Source organism: Sparus aurata, chromosome 22, assembly GCF_900880675.1.
Source record: "Sparus aurata chromosome 22, fSpaAur1.1, whole genome shotgun sequence".
In the NCBI taxonomy this organism is placed as follows: Eukaryota; Metazoa; Chordata; class Actinopteri; order Spariformes; family Sparidae; genus Sparus; species Sparus aurata.
The window spans coordinates 12,349,363-12,372,684 of NC_044208.1; the positions used below are offsets into that span (position 1 = coordinate 12,349,363).

The 23,322-nt window shown below is 42.2% G+C and overlaps 1 protein-coding gene across 1 annotated transcript in view; it reads right to left on the reverse strand.

The window, feature by feature from the left end:
- The window catches only part of map3k5 (mitogen-activated protein kinase kinase kinase 5), a 77,065-nt gene that overhangs the window by 41,392 nt on the left and 12,351 nt on the right, over positions 1-23,322 (reverse strand). Inside the window, exons 2-6 of the mRNA XM_030405460.1 lie at positions 17,408-17,547; positions 12,161-12,184; positions 6,085-6,278; positions 1,905-2,073; positions 206-312 (exon numbers count right to left, since the gene is read on the reverse strand). Of these exons, the coding sequence (XP_030261320.1) occupies positions 206-312; positions 1,905-2,073; positions 6,085-6,278; positions 12,161-12,184; positions 17,408-17,547 (634 nt within the window). The remainder of the gene's footprint in view (positions 1-205; positions 313-1,904; positions 2,074-6,084; positions 6,279-12,160; positions 12,185-17,407; positions 17,548-23,322) is intronic.

Genomic DNA, 23,322 nt, shown 5'->3' on the forward strand with positions numbered 1-23,322 from the left:
TATCCTGTTGCTTTAACTGAATTTGTTTCAAGTTAATAAAACTTTATTTTTACCCTTACAAGGCCAAGTGTCGCATTAGTATGCTTATCAATTTGTTGATCAAAAAGTGTCTTTGGCCACCTCTCACACAAATCAAATCCTGCAAATGAACATTTAACTGAATGTGAGCTCATTTGCCGTGTCGTGCGTGCTGTCGCCATCTTACCGATTCAGTGCAAAGGCGTAGTGGAACTTCACATGTGGATGGGCCACGGGGTCGAAGGTCGGGAGCTTCTCCAGAGTCTCCACCAGCTTCACGATGGACTCATAATCCTGGAGAGGAGAACGGGGATGAACTGTTGTTACACTCTCACTCTGGGTCATTGCTAAGCATTGTGGGGCTGCCGTCCATGTATGTCCGCCACAGTGTCCTCCAAACAAAACACTCCAACTCATCAAGGTTTCGGGCGGCTTTCAGGCAGCAGGGAGAGTTTTCTGATGTCCCTTTATTCATTCAGCCTGAGACTGAACTGTCTGCTTGACACCAAAAGCACTTCAATAATTGAGTGGCTCCTTCATCACATTTTTGTTGCTCCTACTTGCCTACATAGTCACTATAAGCAAAGCCTGTTGAATAATTCAGCACGTCCTCAATGTTTGTTGTTCTAATGAATCATTCATGAGGCTGAGCGCTGCCTGTGGTGAGTGGGAGGATCTGGACTGGTGAGTGCCATCGCGACGCGGAGACGAAAGAGTGGAAAGAGCGGCAGATTTAAGACGAGCAGACCAAAAGACTCGCCCGGAGCGCTCTCCGGGCGGCCTGCGATGGTAAAGGGACGACCCTGACAAACTGATCCCGAAGCAGTGACCTCTCAATAACTTGTACAGTGGGTTTGCACAGTAGCTTCATCTGTCAAGGTCAGGGGGACTCGGCAGCACACGCAGATCATCTGCGCTTAGGTGGCAATTTGTCTGAATTTAAGAGGGGCATCAGTGATTAGCGGAGTGCCTGATCATCATTTATCCTAGCAACTTTTTGGGATGTTGTGCTGAAAGCTTCTTCTCTCTTTCTCAAGTCATTGTGTTCAGGGTTAATTCGAGGTTTGAGCCTCTGACTAGTGCCGTCATTTTTTGTCCTTTGAGATGTTATTGTTTGCCTCCCAAGGTGCGATGAAGATATAAAGTTTTGATTTACAGAGCTGAAAGCCTCATTCAGAAATAAGGCTGCAACTACAGATTATTTTCATTATCAATTAATCTGTCGACTCTTTTCATGATTATTGGCCCGTGTCCACGTGATGTTTCTCCTGAGCAGAAAAATGCGCTTGTAAAAATGCTGTATGTTGGTTTTAATTGACATTAGCTAACGCCATGGTAACAGAGGGTGGAATACACCGCCAAGCTTACAACGCGTAGGGTGATAAAAGCACACTCACAACAGCCACTTTACGAAGTAGTTGCTCCTAGGAATGGAATTTTCTGTTACCACAGATTCTGTTCGATTAAGCTCAGGATCGACCACCACAGCCAGAACAAGCCTCTTATCCTGGGTGATAAGTGATGAGTCCTAGCTTTTCAACAATTAACAGATGAATCCCAAAAAAAAAATTGCCAGAGTAATCTACGATAACAATTACTGCTGCGGCCTGCCGCTTTAAAAGAATTTAACAAGGACTGAGCCCTCCTTCTTTTATCTTAATGGCTGTGCAAGTTTTCCTTCATTCTGCTTATGAGGGTTTGAACTCGCAACCTCTCAGTTACACATCTTATCTCTATGGAGCTAACCAAGAGTAGCATATAACCAGCAACTAAATATGGTCTCCTCAAATTATCCAGTTTGTTTAACAATCCCACGGCAGCACAGTTAATTTGACAAATGACAACAACATGCGGTTGTATGGAGATGCCGCGCGGAGCACGGGTACCTGGATGTCCCTGTATGTCAGCAGCAGGTTGATGACGATGTCGACCGAAAGGCACTCCACGTTGTCCAGTCGCTGCTGGATCCGGTTCAGTTCGGCGGCCAGCTCCATGCCGGTGTACAACTCCCGAGCCTTACGGATCTCATTCAGAATCGTCTCGCGGAAATACTGGCTGTGAGAGGAGAAGATACAGAAGAGAGAAAGAGCATCGTCTTTATGATGGAACAACACATCTGCTGTGAACCACCTCAGTTTCCAGTATTTATACTTAGTACGGCATGTAGTTATTAGCCCTTCTCTGACTCAAACGTCTACGTTCAGGATGGGAAAAGATGATGTTTACCACCAACGCTTGTTATTTTCAAAACTTCCAATCAACATTGTACGAATCAAATAGTTTTAAGTCGTTAAGTATCTCCTTGAGGGACATTTTTTGCATGACGCGAGTATTAATTTATTCACAATGGTTCTCTAGCGAGGTGAGCCCTTTTCCATTTTGTCTTAAATGACTGTTTCGTGAATATTGTTCAAACATTGCTTTGTATCATGCAACTGCCAGTAAAAATAAGGAAACCCTTTGTATTGAATGTAATAACTTAATTTTTTGTCCGCAGTAACAGCACCGGTGGTTGCTGTTTTCACCTCGCGTATCATTATGTGACTTAAAAGGTAACGTGAGTCATCCACTACTCAGAGTGGCGATCAGATCCCTGGTTGCCCAAGTCTGCATGACCAAGTGTCACTGGACAAGACAGTGAACCCAAAATGTCTTCCTGTGTGTGTGAATGAGAGCTTTGGACAGATAAGCAGATCAGAACCTTCCATGGAAACCTCTGTCTGTGTATGAATGTTGGAATGGTTGTATGTGCCATCTGGTGGAAAGCTCATTGAGTGATTGGTCGGCGCTGTATAGATGATGCCCATACAAATGTGTTCCATTTAGAAATATTGATGCATACTCAGCCTTTCATCACACATGTTTATGGTCTCTACTGAGTTGCTGGGGTCTTCTCAAAGGGAAAGCTATTGTATTGGTAGCAAAACTAAAAAAATCGGGGGCCAGGTTCTCGTGATCATTTGCTGCAGACAATCGTCACTCCCCAATCGCTTTGTTCTGAACTTTGTGTATCCTTGTAGGAAGTGACAGAGTTAAAGCCTAAATGCCAGATGATGACTCAGCACATACAGTCTATTCACATGAATTATCAGTTTCATGTGAGTTAGCGGGCCGGAATTAGATTAAACCTCCTGCGTATTCAAACAAGGCCACATGGACGCTCACTGATCAGATATCTTGATTTCCTGTTTGAAAAGGCTCATGTCAGGTCATTCAAATATTTGTTCCATGTGTGTTAGCTAGGTAGAATTAAATTTGCTTGAACAAAATGTGATGATGGCTGTCAAGACTGAACTGGATGAATAGAGGAACACGAACTTTTGCAGCAGATTATTGTCACTCCCTAGTCTCTTTCATTCTGAACTCAGCGTATCCTGCAAGAGTGACACGACTAATGCCTAAATTAAACTTGCATGTTAATATTCTTTAAAAAGGAACGTCTTGTATCGGTGGCAAAACTCCCTAAAAAATGTCAAAGGATCCAAGTAAACATGGATATTTTATGCAGATTATCGTCACTCCCCAATCTCTTTGTAATCATTTTGGTGTATCTTGTTGAGCGTGACAGAGTTAAAACTGAAATGCAACTCAGCACATACTATTCACATGACATATCTGTTCCATATGAGATAGTTGACTAGAATTAGATTAAACCTCCTATGTATTCAAACAAGGCCACAATGACACTGATCGGACAAGTCGGCGCAGGTCTGTGTCACAAGGCAGAATCATCATTAATTACATTAATCTATCAATATAATGATAAATCTATCAATGTAATGATAAACAGTAATCATGCTCTTTCAGTTTCATGCAGTGTGCAGAATGCATTCTAGTCAGATACAAGCTGAGCACTCTCTCCTGTGCTCACCGGTTACAACAAAAGCTACATCAGAGCGCGCATGTTTCTCCTCTGCCTGTAAAACCTGAGTCACTATTCCTGGAGCTGAGCGAGAACCAACTGGCTGCTGCAGCGCCTGTTGGCAGGGAGGCCTAAAATATTACCCCAGCAACTGAGGCAGTGATAAGTGTTTATTTTTTATTTTTTTTAAATGTGGATTACCACGCAAGTCAAAGTTGAGGAATGCACTACATGAAAATGATTACAGCGCGTAACAATAGGAAGAGTGGGACATTTAAACAAACCCGTCCTGCTGAGAGAGCGAGTCACAGCGCTGCTCAAACATTAACACCTGCGAGCTAAATTTGGCACCACAGGAACTTGAAGAAATCACACTATGGCGTCTTTTTCATCAGTCATGTACCCATTAATTGATCCAGTGAACATCTCACTGAAACAGTGAAACAAGCAGCCGAACACTGGTTTTCCATGTAATATTTGCTTTACCATACATGAGCAAACATTTGGGGCGTTTTACATGGTACAACATGGCCCTGTGTCACTGCCTTCAGAGGAACTTCTTGTCAGCAGGAATAGCTTTAAATAGACAATTTCTTTTGCTTCCTCATTCTTGAACTAATTGCCTTCCCATTGCTCTCGATGTTAAAGTGTTTCCTTTCACAGTTACCGTACTTGAAAGTCAGTCATATTATATTTCATTTCAATATTTTCATGATGGGAAATAACCTTCTAACCCAACACAGCCAAAACTCAGCCACTTTAAGCTAGCCTATATATTTGAACAGAAGATGTGAACAGAGATGGAATGCAGACTTTTCTTCACCATGAAGGTGATACATTTGTTATGCCATAGAAATGTATAATTTCTTTAAAAACAGCATGCAAAATTGCGACAGAGACAAATAAAACCAGATACCAACTTGCCATGGCTAGGATTAGATAAAGCTACACCTAAATTGACTTATTATTTTTTTTTTCCTGGCTGTGATGACAAAATGATGAAAATATTCAATTTGATATATTGACATAATTGGTAGCTAATTCAATCATGTTGGATGACACTCAGGCAGCTGATTTCTGCCAAGGACAACTAGTGCTAGCTTTACAGAATCGTTGTAATGCTAGCTGCCTTCTTAGCTTTTGAGTAAAGGCATTCATGGTGTTGGTGTGATGACGCTCCCGTTAAATCACATATCTAAATGTAGCCTATTAAATACAGAAATGTGGCTTTTTGGCATTTATTTTTTAACCATGTACACATTTTTTATGCCATAGAAATCTATAATTTCCTAAAAAATCAGTATGTAACTCTGTGACCGAGACAAAGGTAACCACACAGCTAACATTATTGGGCTAAATCAAGGTAAATAGCCTTGCCTTAACTAAAGCTACAACTAAATATTGAGTTATTGACTTTTCCTGGCTGTGATCAATAATTAAACATATCCTCCTTGATGAACCAACATAATTAAGGATGTTATTCCACATTAACAAATGAGACAATAACTGAATCATAAATCATAAAGGATAAAACCCAGCTAGCTAACTTCTGCTATTAGTAACTACAGCTAGCTTTACAAAAAAGCTAGCAGTAACATTAGCTGATTTCTTAGATTTCAACTAAAGTCACTTATGTTGGAGCAATAAAGCTAGCTTTAATTCACCTATGTAAATGTATTAATTGCCCTACTTATCTGTCATTCATTGATATAATAATATGAATATTTAATATAAAAAAAAACAATAGTGTAACAAGGTTTCTATATTTTGTTTGTAGATGCTGTGTTTTCCTCGTGAAGATTATCCAAAGGCTGAGTGCACTGTTTACATTTTTTAGGTCTTCTGTAGGTTAACAGTACATTGTTTGTGTCTGTGTTTATGCGTATCTCTGTTGCAAGACAGCCTGAAAACATCTCAATCTGAAATTACATGGTCTCTGCCTTTGTAGAGCAGCACTGACCTACAAAAAAGAGTGTTTGTATTGTTCGGCATCCCTAGGTGTTATCCATTTGCATACTGATGAATAGCGTGTGTGGGATGTAATCATGATATAAAAACATAAACAGATGAATTACAGTATGCTAAATGTTGCACAGAACAGAGAGACAAAATGAAAAATGTGCAGTTTAAAAATAGATGAAAAACACAAAAATGTCTGGTCTGTGGTCCTGTCCACCCGACTGTCAGTCCGTCAGTAGACTTACTGGGAGTTTGCCTCGGACACTTTGAGCAGCTGGACGAAGCGGTCAAGTAGCGGCATGCATATTGGTCCCAGCAGCATCTCAAAGCTGGGCTGCATCAGCTCGGTCAGGCCCTTCATCAGGCTGCTTTCACAGCAGTACACCTTGTTGTGGGGCGTCACCATGTACGGGATGAAGGTGTAGTTGGCTGAGCGCGTCTGGCAAAACACAAGAGAGACACAGCTTTGAAGAGCTGCCAGTGTATTTAAGAATCACAGACTCATTGGGCATGACACTGTGGGTTTGGTGTAAAAGAGGCATCGGCATTATTTAAAAGGCGGCCTATCATGCGTGTCAGACTGTCATATACTACGCACGTATGTTCTGGAGCATGCCAACTTTCTCTGCAGCTGGCCTCGCCCAGCTGTCATAGAACATTATATGCAAATATTGTGTAAATTAAATTTTTTATGAACTACACGCTCATGTTGGGTTAAAACTTACGTATGAGATTTCTTTCTTGACCTCTTGTTTTCTACTTACACTCCATTTGCTAAAGAAGATGTGTGAAATGATAAAAAGCCCCAGAATAGCTAATAGATCCACTTTGTGGTGAGAGTTATGTGTCAAATACTACTTCCAAGGTCAAGATTAAAACTTCAAAGCCAGCGCTTGCAAGAAACTGGGCAACCCTATCTACAGAGGAAGATTGTGTGATATGATCAAAAGCTCCCCAACAGTTTATAAATGGACCCTGTGGTGACATTCTCTGTTGTCCACTGTTTCTAAGGTCAAGAAAAACATTTCATACAATAATACTTTGCCTTTTCAGCCTTAAACCCTCCTCATTCTACTAAATACTGAATGCACTCGCTGATCCAAACCTCTTGAGCACGACACATTTAAATAAATCATAGTGAGCAGTTTGCAGGGATATATTTGGTGCACCCTCTTGTTATGGAGGGTTAAGTTATAATTCAATACGACAATAAATGACTTGCTCTTAATGCAATCATTTACTCACAGCTATAATGTGGTTGTAGTTTTGAACACGGTCTTATATATTTATTAATATCAGTACAGTGCATCATAAAGAGTTAAAAGTATCCTTACAGTACAAAGTGTGCATTTGTAAAACTACACTAAACGCCGACTTTATCTCAATGATGTGTCCCACACCCTTTACAACTGATTTTACAGACACTGTACAATAAAGCATGACATTGTTGAGGGAGGAAGCAGATTGGCTGGAGGAAGTCTGAACTGTTTCCCCTTTGTGGGACAGTTTCGGGTAATGACATGAGGCTCAGGCTTCTGATCTGTTGCGTTGTTGTCGCTGAGCAGATCTACACAGGCTGCAGCAAGCCAAGACAAGAGATGTGCATCGGTGGCGATGGTCCAATTAACAACCTCAAACACTCACAGCGGTGTGCTTACAAATTCCACTTGTTCATGCAGCCTGGTGGTGGTGCTCATGAAAATCAAGCAGAAACAGAAGCCGCGCTGCTTGTCGAGTGCAACCTGTTATTTGCTGCAGCTGTGGCATTCAGGAGCAGCTCTGTTTCGCGTCTGTTTCAGGTTTAAATGGCACTTTGGGTGTTCGTCTTTATTTATTAAGCTCCAATTCAAGACATCTGTGCTTTGTCTGGATGTAGATCTCTCTGTTCTGTATCTGTATTTGTTTTTAACTTCACAGTATTCTCCAGCAGCGGTTGTGATGCTCCCGTTGCGGTGGCCTGCCACCGCTGAATAAACAGAGGAAACACGTGCATGTGGTGTTTACCGACAGCACAGAGAGAAAGAGAGTGACAGAGAGGCAGGAAATCCACTATTGACATCCTTAAGAAAGAGTCGGGGTCTTTTCAAGGAGAGCTATTCCCATAATGTCAGACGTGTGGTGGAACAGAACACGAGCGTCTGAGGGCGGTTGGGCTGTTACCAGCTGCATCCTGGCGCCTTTTAATATTCTATCATGTTGCAGCTTTCCTTTGAGAAGAGACACTGCTGCTGCTCTCACTGCCAAGAGACAAAAAAAAAAAGGAAGTGAAAGGAAGGTGCGGTGTTGAAGCAATGTAAGCCATCCGCAGATAACTACTTCCTCCCTGTGCAACAGCGGTTCATGACATCACCGGTAGCTGCAGCGTTGGAGCATGCCTTTCAGAAATAAACCTGTGACCCCTGTTTCTGTTCGGTGCAACCAGACAGGTTGTAAAATCCTGGCGCTATATTTATCTCCTCTGTCTTCGCATGACTCACGCCTTCATGGGGATCACATGGCAGGTTTGTTTTCTCAGGCTGATATGCATTTCTAAATGGCCGCAGGTCAGTCCGAGGTAACCTCCGCTGGTAGCTAACAGGTAACAAGTTTCTCAGCTGTGAGCGAAACACAGCGCTGGCTCACGGGAGGGAATCTGGTGAATGTGACCGAGAATGAGTCAGTCATTCAGTGAGTGAGTCATCGGGGTTGTTAGCCTTGCCGACAGTCCATCTGGCCATTAGCACTTACAGCAGGTTAGCATTGGAACTGCATGCCCACTCGCTCACCTTCACAGAAACACACACACACAGCTGACCACAATTTGATGTTAGCGCTTAATTTATATGACTGTTCAAACAGTCATTAACTCATAGAGGTAGTAAAGTAATGGTGATTAATAATCACACATGGCCTCCTACACTCAGGACTTAAGCTTTTAGAGTTTGTACCCAACTACTGCAAATACACTTTTGAAATCAGTGGGTAGCTACAGTCAGTGATTTTACACCAACACGGATAAGGCAATGTGCATGCAATTACAGTTATTGGATATAGACCAGCAGAGGCTAATTACCTGGCTTTCCACTATCACGGTGGGAAGTTAAATGCACATAAATACAATTAACAACACATGCTTTTTTGTAACAGCAAAGGATAATCAGATACAGTCACAGCTGCAGATTGTATTTCTTTTAAGCATTTGTTCTAATGGCAAAAATAAAATGTGAATGTCTCCGCAACCGGGCCTGTCAGGCTTTGGATTTCTCCACATGCAAAATTATAAAAATTCAGACATTATCCATCCAACCCATGCTGATGGAAAGACAGGTAAAGTTTTGTAGTCTACAAAACATTCCAGGAGCTTCACAGTAAAACAGCATTGCAGCATTTTCCGGGAGTGAGCTGAAACCTTCATTGTAGCGGCTAAGCTAAAAGCAAAAAAAAAAACTACACGGCCACACACTAATGGTGTAAATAAATAACAATTTTGGATCTCAGGGCTTCTGGCAACTTGGAATATACTGGACAAGCTGAATGGAGCCATTTCATGTTTTCATTCTGCCGGTTTTTAAACGTTATAAAACAAGAATCCATCTAGCCTACGTGACACCATTTTGCTACGAAGCCCCAGGAACGTTTTGTGGACAATGAAACCTCACCTGACTTTCCATAAGCATGGAGGTGAGAAGATGACTGAAATGACTGAATCTTTTAGTCAAACACAAAGGCAAAATTGTGGGCTAATAATGCACTGAAGTGTGTATATCTGCTCACAGTGCGCTGGAGTTGTTAGCATGCCAGCAGTGTTACTAACAAAGCAAAGGAGCATGTCATTAACTACTGTAATTATTTTGTGGAATTATAGGTTACGTAAGTAAAATTACCATTCAGGACTGAAACTCTATGGGAACCAAGGAGAAACTAGGCTATAAATAGCAGCCTATTAAGTCAGGAGGAGTGTCAGCGCCTTTATTTTGCTCATCTGGTTTGGGGAAGTTTACACCTAAACAACCCAGTTAACCTGGCAACTGGTGCCTTCCCTCTTACAAAAGTGGAACAATCTAATCTTTTTTAATTACATTTTTATATGTGATAGATTACTCTAGTGTTACAGCTAGCTGCTAGCAACTACAATGAAGCTTATTCCCAAGGCTACATAACTAGGCTAATACAAGGATCTTCAACTACTGAGAAGGTCTCTTAGTATTATTTAATGCAGGAAGCCATCATTTGAATATTGTAGCCCTTCATCTGCTTCTTGTTTAAAACAAGTCAGCTCGAAACAACAAAAAGTTAACCAAAAACTCATAGCCTTGACGTTAGCTTAATGAGTACAGTAGCTAGGTTATATGCGACAATTCAGCCAACGAAAGCTTTTATTTACTTCTGGTCAAAATTTAAGGCTCAAATAAAGTCATTTTAATGACCAATCTGCCTTTTGTTATCTGCATTTGTGCCTTGTGAAAAACGGAAAGCTCAACGGACCTACAAACATGTTGCTGGGCAGGGGCTAGCATGACTTAGCATTTTGTTTCATTCCTGTGCCTGTCATTGCATACTCTCTGTTTCATAAATGCACCGTCTATAAATAATATACTCGTATACTAAACTAACTGTTAGTGTTAAATGTGAAGCGCAAGTCTGAATACAGCAGGCTGACGTGTGATGCCTTGAGCTTGTATGCTGTCTCGACTGGGTTGTGGCTTACAGGAGGCCGGTCCTGGTGTCAAGCTTCACTGTGTCCTTTTGTTGACTTTTCTGAATACGTACAGTCGCTGAATTTGATTAAAATGGATTTCAAAATGTATTTTGAATCGAACATGTTTTAGTTCTGGGATCAAATAGAGAAAAATGGCTAGAATTGCTATAAAAGTTACAAAAACTGATAAGAAACTTTCACTTTGACCAGCTCAAGGGGCAGGTGTTAAAAGCACATGCACCAGTGCAGAGGGCAGTGAAGTGCTCCAGTTGAAGCAAGAAAGTGTGAGAATGAAGACAGTGAGTGCATATAAGGGAGACCAGCGAGTTCGCACTCACACTGGGAGTGATAATCAGCTCTCCTGACACGGCACGAGATCAGTACGTTTCAGGCAGCACAGGGCCACTTCCCTCCACTCTGAAAAGCCACTTAGGAGGGCTAAGCCTTTCATCTTGCTCCCGAACATGAACTCCTAGCCAGCTGCCCCCACGCGTCTGCCTTCATCACACTAGTTCCAGTCAATTAAGAGAAAATCAATTAAAAGGGCACTATTTGCAAAGTGTCTCTCAATCGAAACAAAATCAAAGAAACGTGAGTAGCTGTGTTGTCTTTGCTGTTACACGACTTTTACTGATGAAAATCTATCTGCATGACTCAGGCAGAAATGTTCAGGGACGCCAGCTCACTCCTGTTTATATTGTTTCTTTACAGCGACAGATGACAAAATGAAATGCAGTTACCTTGACAAAAATGATGGATTTCTTAGAATATTATTACATTGTTGTCCATAGAAAGGTGGTTGTGTTTTTCATTTTTTTTAAAATACATTTTAAAGCAGAAATCTTCAATCATACCTTCAACATATCTATCAAGCAAAACACCTGTTACTTTCAGGTGATCAATGAGGGGAACTGATTCTTTTCTCTGTTTTATATCACTGTAAATTCAATATTTGGAGATTTGGACTGTTTGGTTGGGCAAAACAAGCTATTTGAAAACATCGCCTTGGCTGTCGGATCATTAATTTTGTTGGTTTTCTCACATGAAGTAATCAATATGAAACAAACATCTTTCCAGAGACCTACTAACTGACTTGACACTGTAAAAGTAATGTTTAAGTCGTTTATAATGACAACACTATTGGCTTTGTCCTCTACAGCGCATATAGTATATACTAAAATGTATATGCGCGTATTCTAAATCAATTATAGATTTATTTAGGAACCAAACTGAGGTTTGACTCAGTAAAGAACAGGATTTCCTTTGCTTTAAGGAAGCACCTTATTTGAATGCTGCACTTTTTGCAAGTCAAATTTTTCAAACTGCTTGTGCCTTTTTATGCAGATCGTGGCCCTGCAGTCACTTTGGCTCGTGAAACAGCTGTCATCTGAGGAAAAAAAACGTCTTGACAATGGAAGAAAAGATGCTTTCATTTCACATTTCTGAGAAACCGAACACTCGTCACAGCTTCTACAACACAAACCTTTATAACACCGAGGAGAGAAACATAAGGTGTTAGACACTGTGCACCCTGCACGTTGTAAAAACGCATTCTCTTTGCAACACATAATGTGTGAGCAATGGGTGAGTAATGTGTGAAAGGCAAAGGCGAGGGGAAAAAAGAGATTGCTTTGTGTACTTACAGTGTTCTTCTGGCAAATTATCTCCTGAAAGACAAGAAGACACAAGGGCATTTAGAGATTTAATGGGAGCATTATCCTCTCAGGGCTAATTCGCTTTGGACACCGCGTTAGTATGCTGAGTAAAAATGGAAAAAGCGCAATACAATACAATACATTGTATCTGAGACGGTAACATTTTATCAAGAAGATGCCAGTTAGTGTTTCTGCAAACCACAGATCAGTCACAGGCTATGTACCAATTTGACATTTGCACAAAACGTACTATATCATTACTTCCAACACGTTCACAATATGTGTTTACGATGCGACTTTCATACTGACAGGTGGAGGGGATGGTGACGGAGTTACAGGCTGAAAAGGCTGCTAAACAGGTGACATTTTGAGACAGGTTTGTGACCAAAACAGACACTTTAAGCCTAACCATGACGTTTTCTGATTCATAACCAAGAGGCTTTTGTGCCTAAACCGAGCCAGGGAGTGAGCGCAGCGTTGTGACAAGAGAGAAACAAAAATAGTAACCCAAAGAAATGTAAGAGTTTCAACTTATCTGTCGTTTTGTATGATGGCACCCAGCTAACATTTAAATCAGTAAAATTGGTGCCATTAATGGAAAAAGCAGAGATGAACCTATGAAGTACAAGGAGATCGCAAGCTGATGTGAATGACGCAGTTTTCCAAATATATATAATAAGAAGGTTTTGCAGCTGTTCAATGAGTCAACACATTTGAATACAATGAAAACGCCACAGAATGATTTACATTAGGTGTTGGTAAAGTGGTTGGTAAAGCAAAGATCGCATTTGCACATTTTACTACTTCTGAAGAAAGATTTCAGTGTAATTTCAAGTCTGAAGCACCAAAATTTACGAGACACAACCCTACAGTCACGCTCGCTTCATGCAGCCATTAGTTCTAGTCTGCAAAGCTGTGAACGATGGGTTTAAACTCTCAAGGTCTCTGTCATTTTTTTAACAAAACTACTAAACCTGACTTTGAGTGATCAGAGAAACCTTTCACCCTCATATACATTTGTACAACTCACTGAGTCTTCTTCTCTATGGCAGCAAACTTTACACTCTGACCTCACATGTGGCCATTCAAACAGGTATCAACACCTTTGTAGATACAAAAGATGCACAAACATGTGAAGCATACTGAGACCTTTGTGTTGCAGGTCAGATATTCTGCAGCTTGATGGCCTATTTTAATAATCCAGTCAACATGGTTTATCAACTTTAACCTGTTTTTAAATGAGCTCATCTTTGAAGCAGTCTCTGTTTATAATTTTCAAACTCTGGTTTAACAGCATATTGCACCACATAAATCTCAGAGAGAGAGAGAGAAATTATTTGACTGCCGTTCCTCTCATCATACATGGCACAAAGCCTGACTAATATCCACCGCTCACTGAGGAATATAAGGCAATAATGGGTTATTGCACAACATCAATACCACATTATTTGCAGTTTGTCATATTAGTGCTACGCAGACCTCTATGATGTGTTACAATCTGAATCAATAACAGAGAAGTCAGTACCACTTTGGCCGAAGGAAACGTGTTTTCCATCTGCAGTAGAGCTCGGCAGGGATGAGTTAGCATCGCCCTGGTTCCCTCAACTTAAAAGCCTGTGGGATTTTTTTTTATTGGATTTTGGATCACTGCAGAAAATAAAATAAATCAGTGACAAACACAAATTTCATTTTATCACACTATGTCCCCACGACACATTTACATAATTTATGCCTAGCAGCTAGTCTGACACATAAAACTTGATCTAGCACAGCTGCTCTGTTATTGTTGGGGGTGCTGGCTCAGGCGTATGTGAGCTGGCCAATCAGAGGTGACTGGCTATCGAGGAGGGAAAAACAGGAGCTAAGACAGAGGGGGAAATAAAGTGCTGCAGCTCTGGACAGTATGAGGAAATGGATGGGTTTTCTGAGCATTTAAAGGAGAACTTCGGTCGATTTAAACATGCAGCTTCATTGCTCAAGCTACCCTTGACTTGCCAGTACCGAAGACGTGAACAAATTTGGTCCAACCATTACAGAGCTCCGTGAACGAAGACTAAGCATTGAACGCTAACAGCATGGGGTCAGAACTTTACACTGTGTTTTAAGCGTCTTAACATGCTCCACATCTCACACCAAAAGTTATGCAACATAAGCAGACACCTTACAACACAGCACTGTAGCGTGTATGACTCAAAATGAATAAAAAAGTAGTTAAAATAGTGTGTTTGTGCAAGGAGCTACTTACCTGTTTGTTGACATCCGTGTGTTCCGGTAGCTAGACCAAACTAGCATATCCATCGAGTGTGCACTTAACAGGCTTAACAGGCTATTGTAAGGCTCATGGCTCATGACAGGCTGTAACATGGACATGTACATTATGAACAGAAACACGAAAATGCTGGATTACGTTTCCGTCTCCGCCAGTGAGGGAGTAAGTGCATGCTCAACGGATTGACTAGTTTGGTCTAGCTACCGGAAGACACGGATGTCAACAAACAGGCAAGAAGCTCCTTGCACAAACACACTGTTTTAACTACTTTTTTATTCAGTTTGAGTCATACACGCTACAGTGCTGTGTGCTAAGGTGTCTGCTGATGTTGCATAACTTTTGGTGTGAGATGTGGAGCATGTTAAGACGCTTAAAACACAGTGTAAAGTTCTGACCCCACTCTGTTAGCGTTCAATGCTAAGTCTCCGTTCACGGAGCTCTGTAATGGTTGGACCAAATTTGTTCGCGTCTTCGGTACTGGCAAGTCAAGGGTAGCTTGAGCAACGAAGCTGCATGTTTAAATCGACCGAAGTTCTCCTTTAAGCATGTGAGGCTAAAATAAAAAATAAGAACCTGAAAATGAGCATATGTCTCACTTAAAATAGTTTAATAAAAGAAATCCGGGCATGTATCCACACAAGTATTTCCCTCTGTGGATGTAGAGCCAAATTGAGCCCTGTTTCATAAGTGAATAGAGTGTACTTGGTTGTACAGGCTACTTTTATTCTTTAAAGAAATATATAAATAAATCTAATGCTGAAGCTTGACCAAAATGTGCACACCAAGTACACAAAGGCCTCTTGACTACACAAAGGTCTCTTTCGGGTCTTGGTGTATTTTTAAGACGGAGCGTCAGTATTTTAAGAAAACCTCTGTGCTTAAAACGCACCCTTTGAAACAACTTGGCATCTAGAGATCAGAGGAAACCACAGGAGAGAAGTGGTCTTTTCGGGCAGGGTGAGGTGCAGTTAGCCCACCGCAGAATCACGAGAGCGAGGCACCGCGACAGACCACAGGAAGGGAGACACTCCTGTTAGGTACCAGCTTACATTAGGATGGGAAATAATGGGCTCTAAAACAATTTTTATAGCTAAAAGGGCAGGAAGAATGGAGCTGAGACTGCCAATTATCTTTTTATGTCATGTTTAGCTTGAGTCTGGCTGTGTGGTGCTATATGTTGACTCTGCAGTGCGGTCGCTGGCTGCGGATCCCCGTCGCCATGAGAGTCCTCTCACTACACAAACAACCAACAATAAAGGCTTCAGTGTTCCTCTGCTACACGTCGCCTACAGCAGGAGTTCTCAAACGTGTCACACCAGGGCCTCAGACTGTGTGAACTACGTCTTGTCTGCTACAGACCCACACTGTTGTCTTATGCTGACTCGGACAAAATTTGTCAGCAGGATTTAGGGTTCCAGCCCATTAAAGTCCCAACCTGACATTTCTGTTTGAACACAGTTTTGTCTGTCTCTTTGCTGATGCTATCGTGGAGCAGGGATTCAGTTAACAGTGTGGGATTTGTTGCCGGGAAAACAAATTTTTATAAGCTCTTTTTTTGGGTAATATATCTTTATAGTTGTGAAGAAAATACAGAATAAATAAAGAATAGCTACCATGGATGAACACACAAGAACCGCAAAGCATGTCTTAACCATGGTACGTATTAAATACATTATTTAAAGTATAAGAAATATGAGTGACAAGGTAGATGATATCATAATATATCCACAACATCCCTGGTTCAGTTCTGAACAGGCACCTTTCATGTATGCCATACCTCTCTCTCGCTCATGGTTCTTGTCCATGTCTTTACTGTAAATATTGAGTATATAATCTATAAAATGTTAATAGAAAATGCATTACATATGTGATCATTGTCAATCTGCATCTACATCCAAATTTGCATTAAAACATGAGCATAAATACAGTACTTTGATAAAATAGCAAAAACATTCCAACATACTGTATTTTTTATTGCGGATTAATCCATGGAAAAATTCCTTGACCCACACCTAGACAAAGATACACCTATTATTTGAGCACACTTAACTCCCTTGGTGGAAGGGAAACAGCCCAATCACACGAATAAAATATTGGTACAGATGTGTCCAAATTTGTAGGTTTCATAACATTTCTATAACATGTGTCATGTCACGTTCAGGCTACATGTATATGAGTTCACTTTCATGTCAGGAAGAGGAGGGGGATGGCGGGGATGTGACAGCTGGGTCAGACTACTGCCAAGAGAGAGGCCACTGTTCGAGACTGTGTTTAAACATGTGTACGCTTGAAACAAATGGATATTTTTTATGCGACATCGGGACATTTTACAGCTGTTTCAGTGGGAGTATTTTAATCAGCAGCCAGGCAAGAGACCACTGTTTAAAATGGGGTTTCAGCATTTTTAAGCAAGAAACCACTGGGTATTTTAAATAAGACGTCAGCAGAAGCGGATAGTTTTGATGGACGTCTGGACAGTTTCTCTTGTATTTGTGGAGACAAAACGTGGCAAAACTTCACATTTCCTGACCTCACAAAAACAGCTTTTGTGCCTTAACCTGACGAAAGCATAAGCACAGCATCAACACAGCTTAAATCTGGAAAATTCAACATAAAGAAAACTTGAAAGAAAGAAAGGAAACACTCAGTACTGTAGATAGCACTGTAAGAACTGCTCTAACTGAAAATCTAGCTTCCCTCAAAATTCAAATTGTATGTCCATTCACCACTAAACAAGCCCGCTGCTGTCTTCCCAACTCAAACAGTGTCATTAATGCGTTTCCTTCCATCAAATTATCGCCGCCTTTATGTGCCGCTGTCGCCAAATTACATTTTCTGTCAATCCCCTGTTGCCCCTGCCTCCTCCTAAATATAGCCTTTAATCACCACCCTCGTGAACAACAGTGATTGTTTGGCTCATGTGTTAAAGTGCTGAGGGCTGGTTGGTGTCCATCGCGGCAGCTTACCTGCAGGGACTGGAGGGAGTCGGAGTTAGTGTCGCAGTACAGGATGATGTTGTTGGCCATGCTGAAGCTCTCTCGGACTCCCAGGTGGTAGAAGAGCGAGGGCTGGCGGAAGGCGTCCGTCATCTCCACAACGGCTAGGTCTGATGGAGAGAGGTGTCATGTTAGTGTCAGTGGATGGTCTCTAAAAGTCAAGCTGTATGTGCATACACTGTGGAATTGTATATCAAAGGTGGATGTCACTGCTGCGACTGTCAATATCTTGTTTTCATCAAAGCAGACACGGACTGGTCTTTATTGTTCTGGGACCGAGATGCGTCTCTGAGGTCAAAGGTTAATGGACGGATATGAAACCACATCACGTGTACGTCTGTGCCACAAGCTGTAGGTGATGTTTAGAGCGGCTTTTACTACATTCTCTACCTGATTTTTATGTCAGAGAGACAAGGGGAGCTAATTCAAAGGTGCACAACACCCCATCACATTTCCATCAGTGGAGGTGATCTGACCCGCCTATCAATGAACACAAATACGCTCAATACCACGCTGACTCCAGCTGGACTCGTGCAGACGATCTGGATCAATAGGTCGACGCGAGCAAATACTGCAGAGTGTCACTCAAGCCAGCGGGGACTACAGCATCTGGTGGAGGGGCGGAGAGTTCCCAGCATCGAACCAGGAGCTCTGCGCTCATACCAGCACAACAGACTTCCGTGTAACCAAAGAGCTCATTCACAGGTGTGCTGCTGAACTGAGCTATAACATACAGACACCATATGACCCGGGCCAACTACCTAAAATTCCTCAATTGTTGCATTTAAAAGGACATTATATGGTAATAAACACACTGATTGGCGGTGTAGAATAATCACAACAGTGTTTTGGAGGCCCGTACATGGGGCAGGGCGGTACGCGTCATCCCTGAGGCCACCTTGCGTCGCTGATAACAACAAAAACAAATCAGCCCGGTGGCAGGGCTCCAGTAATGACAGAAGAGCTCAGAGAGTCGGAGAGATAAGGCCGCACCCTGGATTTTCTCATCTGTTTTCAACTATCCACCTCTCTGTGTCAACAAACACATTACAGGGAGCCAAAGAGCAGAGAATCTCAAATCTTCTACCCTGTAATGGGTTCTCACTGGCTGGCTCGCTCCCATTAGAGTTTGTTGGCTAGTGCTGGAGGAAAGCTCCAAAACATTCAGTCATCTTCAGTAAATGTGGCAATTCAAGCTCTTTGTCAGACTGCAAGCAAGTCAGATGATAGGACAATTCTGAACAATTATATTTTTTACATCCAGTCAGTCCTGATTTTACTGGCCTAATGCTTGGGCTTAAAATCTTTGCAAAATGAACGACCTCTACCTTTCGACTCTCAATTTCAGTCAAGAGAAAACTATGAAAGAAAGACAGCGATCAAAGAGTCAACACTGTTGTTTCTTCCAACTCTCCTGATAACTTTGGTCAATTCTTAAAAGTTTTGAACAAAAATTCTTGCGTATAGCTCCTTTAGGACTTGAGATATTGTAGAGAGGTTGAACCGTCCTAAAAATACTTAACAATTGCAATTTACTAATGAAGGCTTTGTTCAAAATGGATCAAAAGACTTCGTACAATGTAAAAACAGATTGCTCAGCTTAACAAACCAACAGGAAATTATCACATTTTAGCTCAATGGAGCCTTTAAGCGCATCATTGATTTGTTTTTTCTGGCCTTCTAACTTTACTTTATTGTTCCAGCAGCTAAAGGCAGATACTAGCTAAAACGTGTTCTGATAATCCAATAACACCACATGCGCCCCCCAGTGGCCAAAAATCTAAAAACGCAGCTTTGAAAACAGCTGTCATCAAACGATGTAACATCACCGCAGTGAAACATAAGAAAAAGTAAAAAAAAATACGTTCTGTGTAGCAGAGCAAATCCCCCAAAAACTGTTGAATCAAGGCTTCAAACGCTCCGTAAGCCATCCGAACAAATCACAGAACAAATTACTCAAAGCCACCGTGTGAATCTGAATGCACAGTTAACATCAGCCAGTCACTTTAATTCACAGGCTGTGTGGCTGCATGCCAACACAGCAGAGCGAAGCCTATCACAGGCTGGCTGGTTGTAGCCGTGGAGAGCTCTTTGTCAGTGATGAGGGGCCGTGCAGCCCTCCGTACTCATCATCAGTGCATGCAAATTCATGCAGGAAGCGGGCACTTGTTGCTGGCCTCGGAGGTCCTCATCATCAGCCCCCTTCCTCCACACGAGCTTTGGCAAAAAAAAAAAAAAAAAAAAAAACAGCCTCACATTTTCATTACAGCCGAGTACACGGAGGATGGGATATAAGGGATTTTAAGCTCCGCGGATCTGTGCAGTGATGCAGAATATCAAGAGGGTTTTGTTCTCCGGGGTTAGTCACATCAGGGCGCTCGCTCCGGGGTTGAACGAGGCGAACTTAGGTTTCACTTTCTGACGTACAAGGCGGAGGAGGGAAAGTACACCTTAATCCTCACTCACTGACCTCTTCTCAACGACCACTTGCTACTTCCATATCTGTGACGCACTTCTGACAGTGACATCTCTACAGTCATGCGTGACGTTCAGGCTCATTGTGTCTCCTGTGTCATCAAAAGTCAGGACCGAAATTGATTCACTTGTCCTGAAATATCCCCAACTGATACACGTATTTGGGGCTGATACTGATAGAGCCCATTTCCCAGGATAAGATGTTGACAGTTTATGTCTCTGCAAACCATTTTCACGTTCACATTTGTACATGTTATGGGTTACTTACCATGATGACACTGCTATGATACGTGTCAGATAACATTCACATTACATGTTCACGACCTGACTGTAATGTTGAGAGTTGAAGGGGAGGGTTCAGGGAGTTAATCAAGAAGCCAGTGACTGCAGTTCAAGACTGTGTTTCAACATTTTCAGGCATGACACCACTGGGTGATTTTAAGGAGATTTTAAGGAGAACCAAAGCAGGTATTTAAACCCAACAAACGATCTATCACTTACCGGAACCACGTGATTTTTTTAGAGCCCGACTGATGCATGGGTTGGCCGATTATTCAGATATCAGATTCATTGGTATTGCCGTAGATGTTGTCAATATCGGCTTATCAAAAACGTTTATATTTAAAAAAAAATACAATGCAGAAAAAGATGTCTGGGGTGGTTCGTTCGTAATTATTACATTTTCAATAGATACTGGCCAATCTCTTCTCTCAGCCTGGCTCTAACTGAAGTCGACTGAATATTAAGCAGAGAAATACTTTGTATTTTACGCCTCATCTTACTGCTGAACTTAACAATCCAATCTGAAACACGACTGTTTAGCGTCTTCAGCGCCCTCACTTTATGCACACAAGGTGCCCCTGAATGTCAACATCCAGACAGCGCAGGTTGGCTGATGAATAAAATATAAGCTTGTCTCATTTCTTTGCCAGCAGGAGACCCCATCAATATTACATCTCAACCAGAATTGAATGCAAACAGGCCATTAAAAAAGGCAGCAGTGAAACACACAGCTGCATCTTCTGACGAAGAAATAAAAAGAAAAAGGCTGCAGACATGTTTATAGAACGCAGTGATGACATGGGTGGGGTGATTATGCGTTGGAAACCTCACCTGCTTCTAAAGGCATACGTCTGAGCCACGGAAAAATGTTTGCCGTCATAAGGGCAAGGCTAATATAGGTGAAGAATAAGGAGCGCAGCCGACTCTGTGCGCGTATGAAAAAAGGAAAAGAGAAAAGGGCAGGACACAAGTGAGTTTTGTTCTGTGGAGAGGAGCAATCAGTTCTCATAAGTGCTTTGTTCTCACACAAAGCCCCCGAGAGCTGACAACACTTGACTAGTGCCGTATGATGCTGTCAGCGTGGAGTGTGTATTTCAATTTGAATGCACGAGCACTGAACAATAGTCTAATATCATAAAACCAAATGAACAACATGTCCCAGAAGTGAATGAGAGGCTGAACGCAGTGGAAGTCACAGAGAACCTCCTTCACCCTTCATTTCCTCGTCAGGATTTCTGACTAACCAAGACTTGGATTGTCGCTTGCATGCAGCTAGTTCTTATCTTATCTAGGCCCACGCTGAGGGAGGTACTGTAAGGCTCGGATGGTTTGTCAGTTGTCCGGGGTGGTAACGATTTTGACAGTTGTTTTTTAAGATTTCAGCCTTGCTATTGGTACAGCTCTATGGATCATGTCGACACTGAAATATCTTAATAATTCGGCCTATTTGATGGCCTGCTGTTAGACATTCAGGTTTCCCAGAGGATGAACCCTCATTGGTGGCTATAATTCCAGCGTTTCCTGTCGTGACCACACACAGAGAACCTAGAGTCACTGGAACTTAGTTTCCAGCAAAAATCGTTGTTTCCTTTCTCCGTTTTGTATCATTGTGAACTAAATACTTTCTTTTTTCCATTTTGGACTGACTGATGGGAAGTCCAAAACACACAAAGACTTTAAACACAGCCGTCACCTCTGGCTGCGATAAACCGGTGATTAATGTTTTAATTGAAAGAAATAATGGACGTATGAATGAATAATGAAAGTAATTGTTACCTGCAGCCCTCTTTTAAATATGTATCCCTTGATAGAACCAACTCTTCATAATAAACAGCGCTGCATTTGTAAGCACTGAGAACATGATCGTGACAAGCATCTGACTATATGACTAAACAAACAAAGAGAGGAAAAGCCTCACACTTCAAAGCCCTGTCAACATGTTGTGAACACACTCGAATAAAAATGTCACACTTCCCCCTGTAATGGCAGGCTATGTTTGAAAGGCTTTTTGTGTTCTGCCAGTAGTTTCATGCCGTATTAATGGCGACGATCCTGAGTAAATGGAAAACGAACAGCACAGGCGGTAGCCGTGACTTTGCAGGATTCGACAGCAGAGCACCTGAATGTTTCTGGAGAGCCTTCAGATGTCGTGATTGCTTACCAATGCACCATCACAGCCGAGCGTGTGCCAGCGTAACGGCAGACCTGCCAACATAGCATCGACAGAAGGCTGCGTAAAGCCAGTAGCAGAGTAACTTGAGTCATCCAGTCACGCTTTGTCACGGGCCCCCGACACATGATCGCATGTGCTCACCTCAGCTGTCGTTGTAGTCATCGTTATCACCTCAAATCAGTAGTAAACCAGAGTCTATCTACACCGCCGAGAGATACGACCAAAACATGCGCGGCCGATGCCCTCGTAATCCTGCTACACCTCCTACGGCTCAACCTGCTACCGTTGACCAAAACCAAATTGATTCCCTCGCCTACTGCTCAGAGCAGAGGAGGAAAAATAATTCAATGCTCTCGCACTGTTTGGCTCTCAGCAGCGCTCGGCCTGCTGCTGCAGGTTCCTCAGGCCCAGCGGTGCCTCTGAGGGGGGAGAGAGGAGGGAGGAGAGGGGGAGGAAGGGTGATGAGCTGCATGAATTCACTGGAGATCGCTCTGCTGTCTCTGGTATAGATCCTCATCAGACCTCCACCAGCTACACAGGCTCATTTCAGACGAGGGGGGGGAGGTTGTCTGCTCGATTTTATAATCGCAGCAGGATCTAAATGGCACTGGAGACGGCTCGAGTGAATATGGATTATTTCAAAGTGTCTTTTGTCTTTTTCCCTTTCTGTGCTCGGAGCCAAATGGAGGGAGCACATTTGGACACAAAGAGATCTATTTTAATGAGTGTGGGCTGTTGAGAAATGTAAACAGTCACTACTGGCAGCCTTTAGCGGTAAACAGAGACTCCATGCATCACCTACACTTTGCATCGCTTTGCATCTGCTTTCATCAATGATTCATCTGCAGATCTGAGGACGCACGTTCATTGTTGACCTTGGTAACACAAATCTGTGATCAAATACTCACGGTTCACTTGATAAGAGTTTCCTCTGGAGCTTTCAACCTTGTGAAAC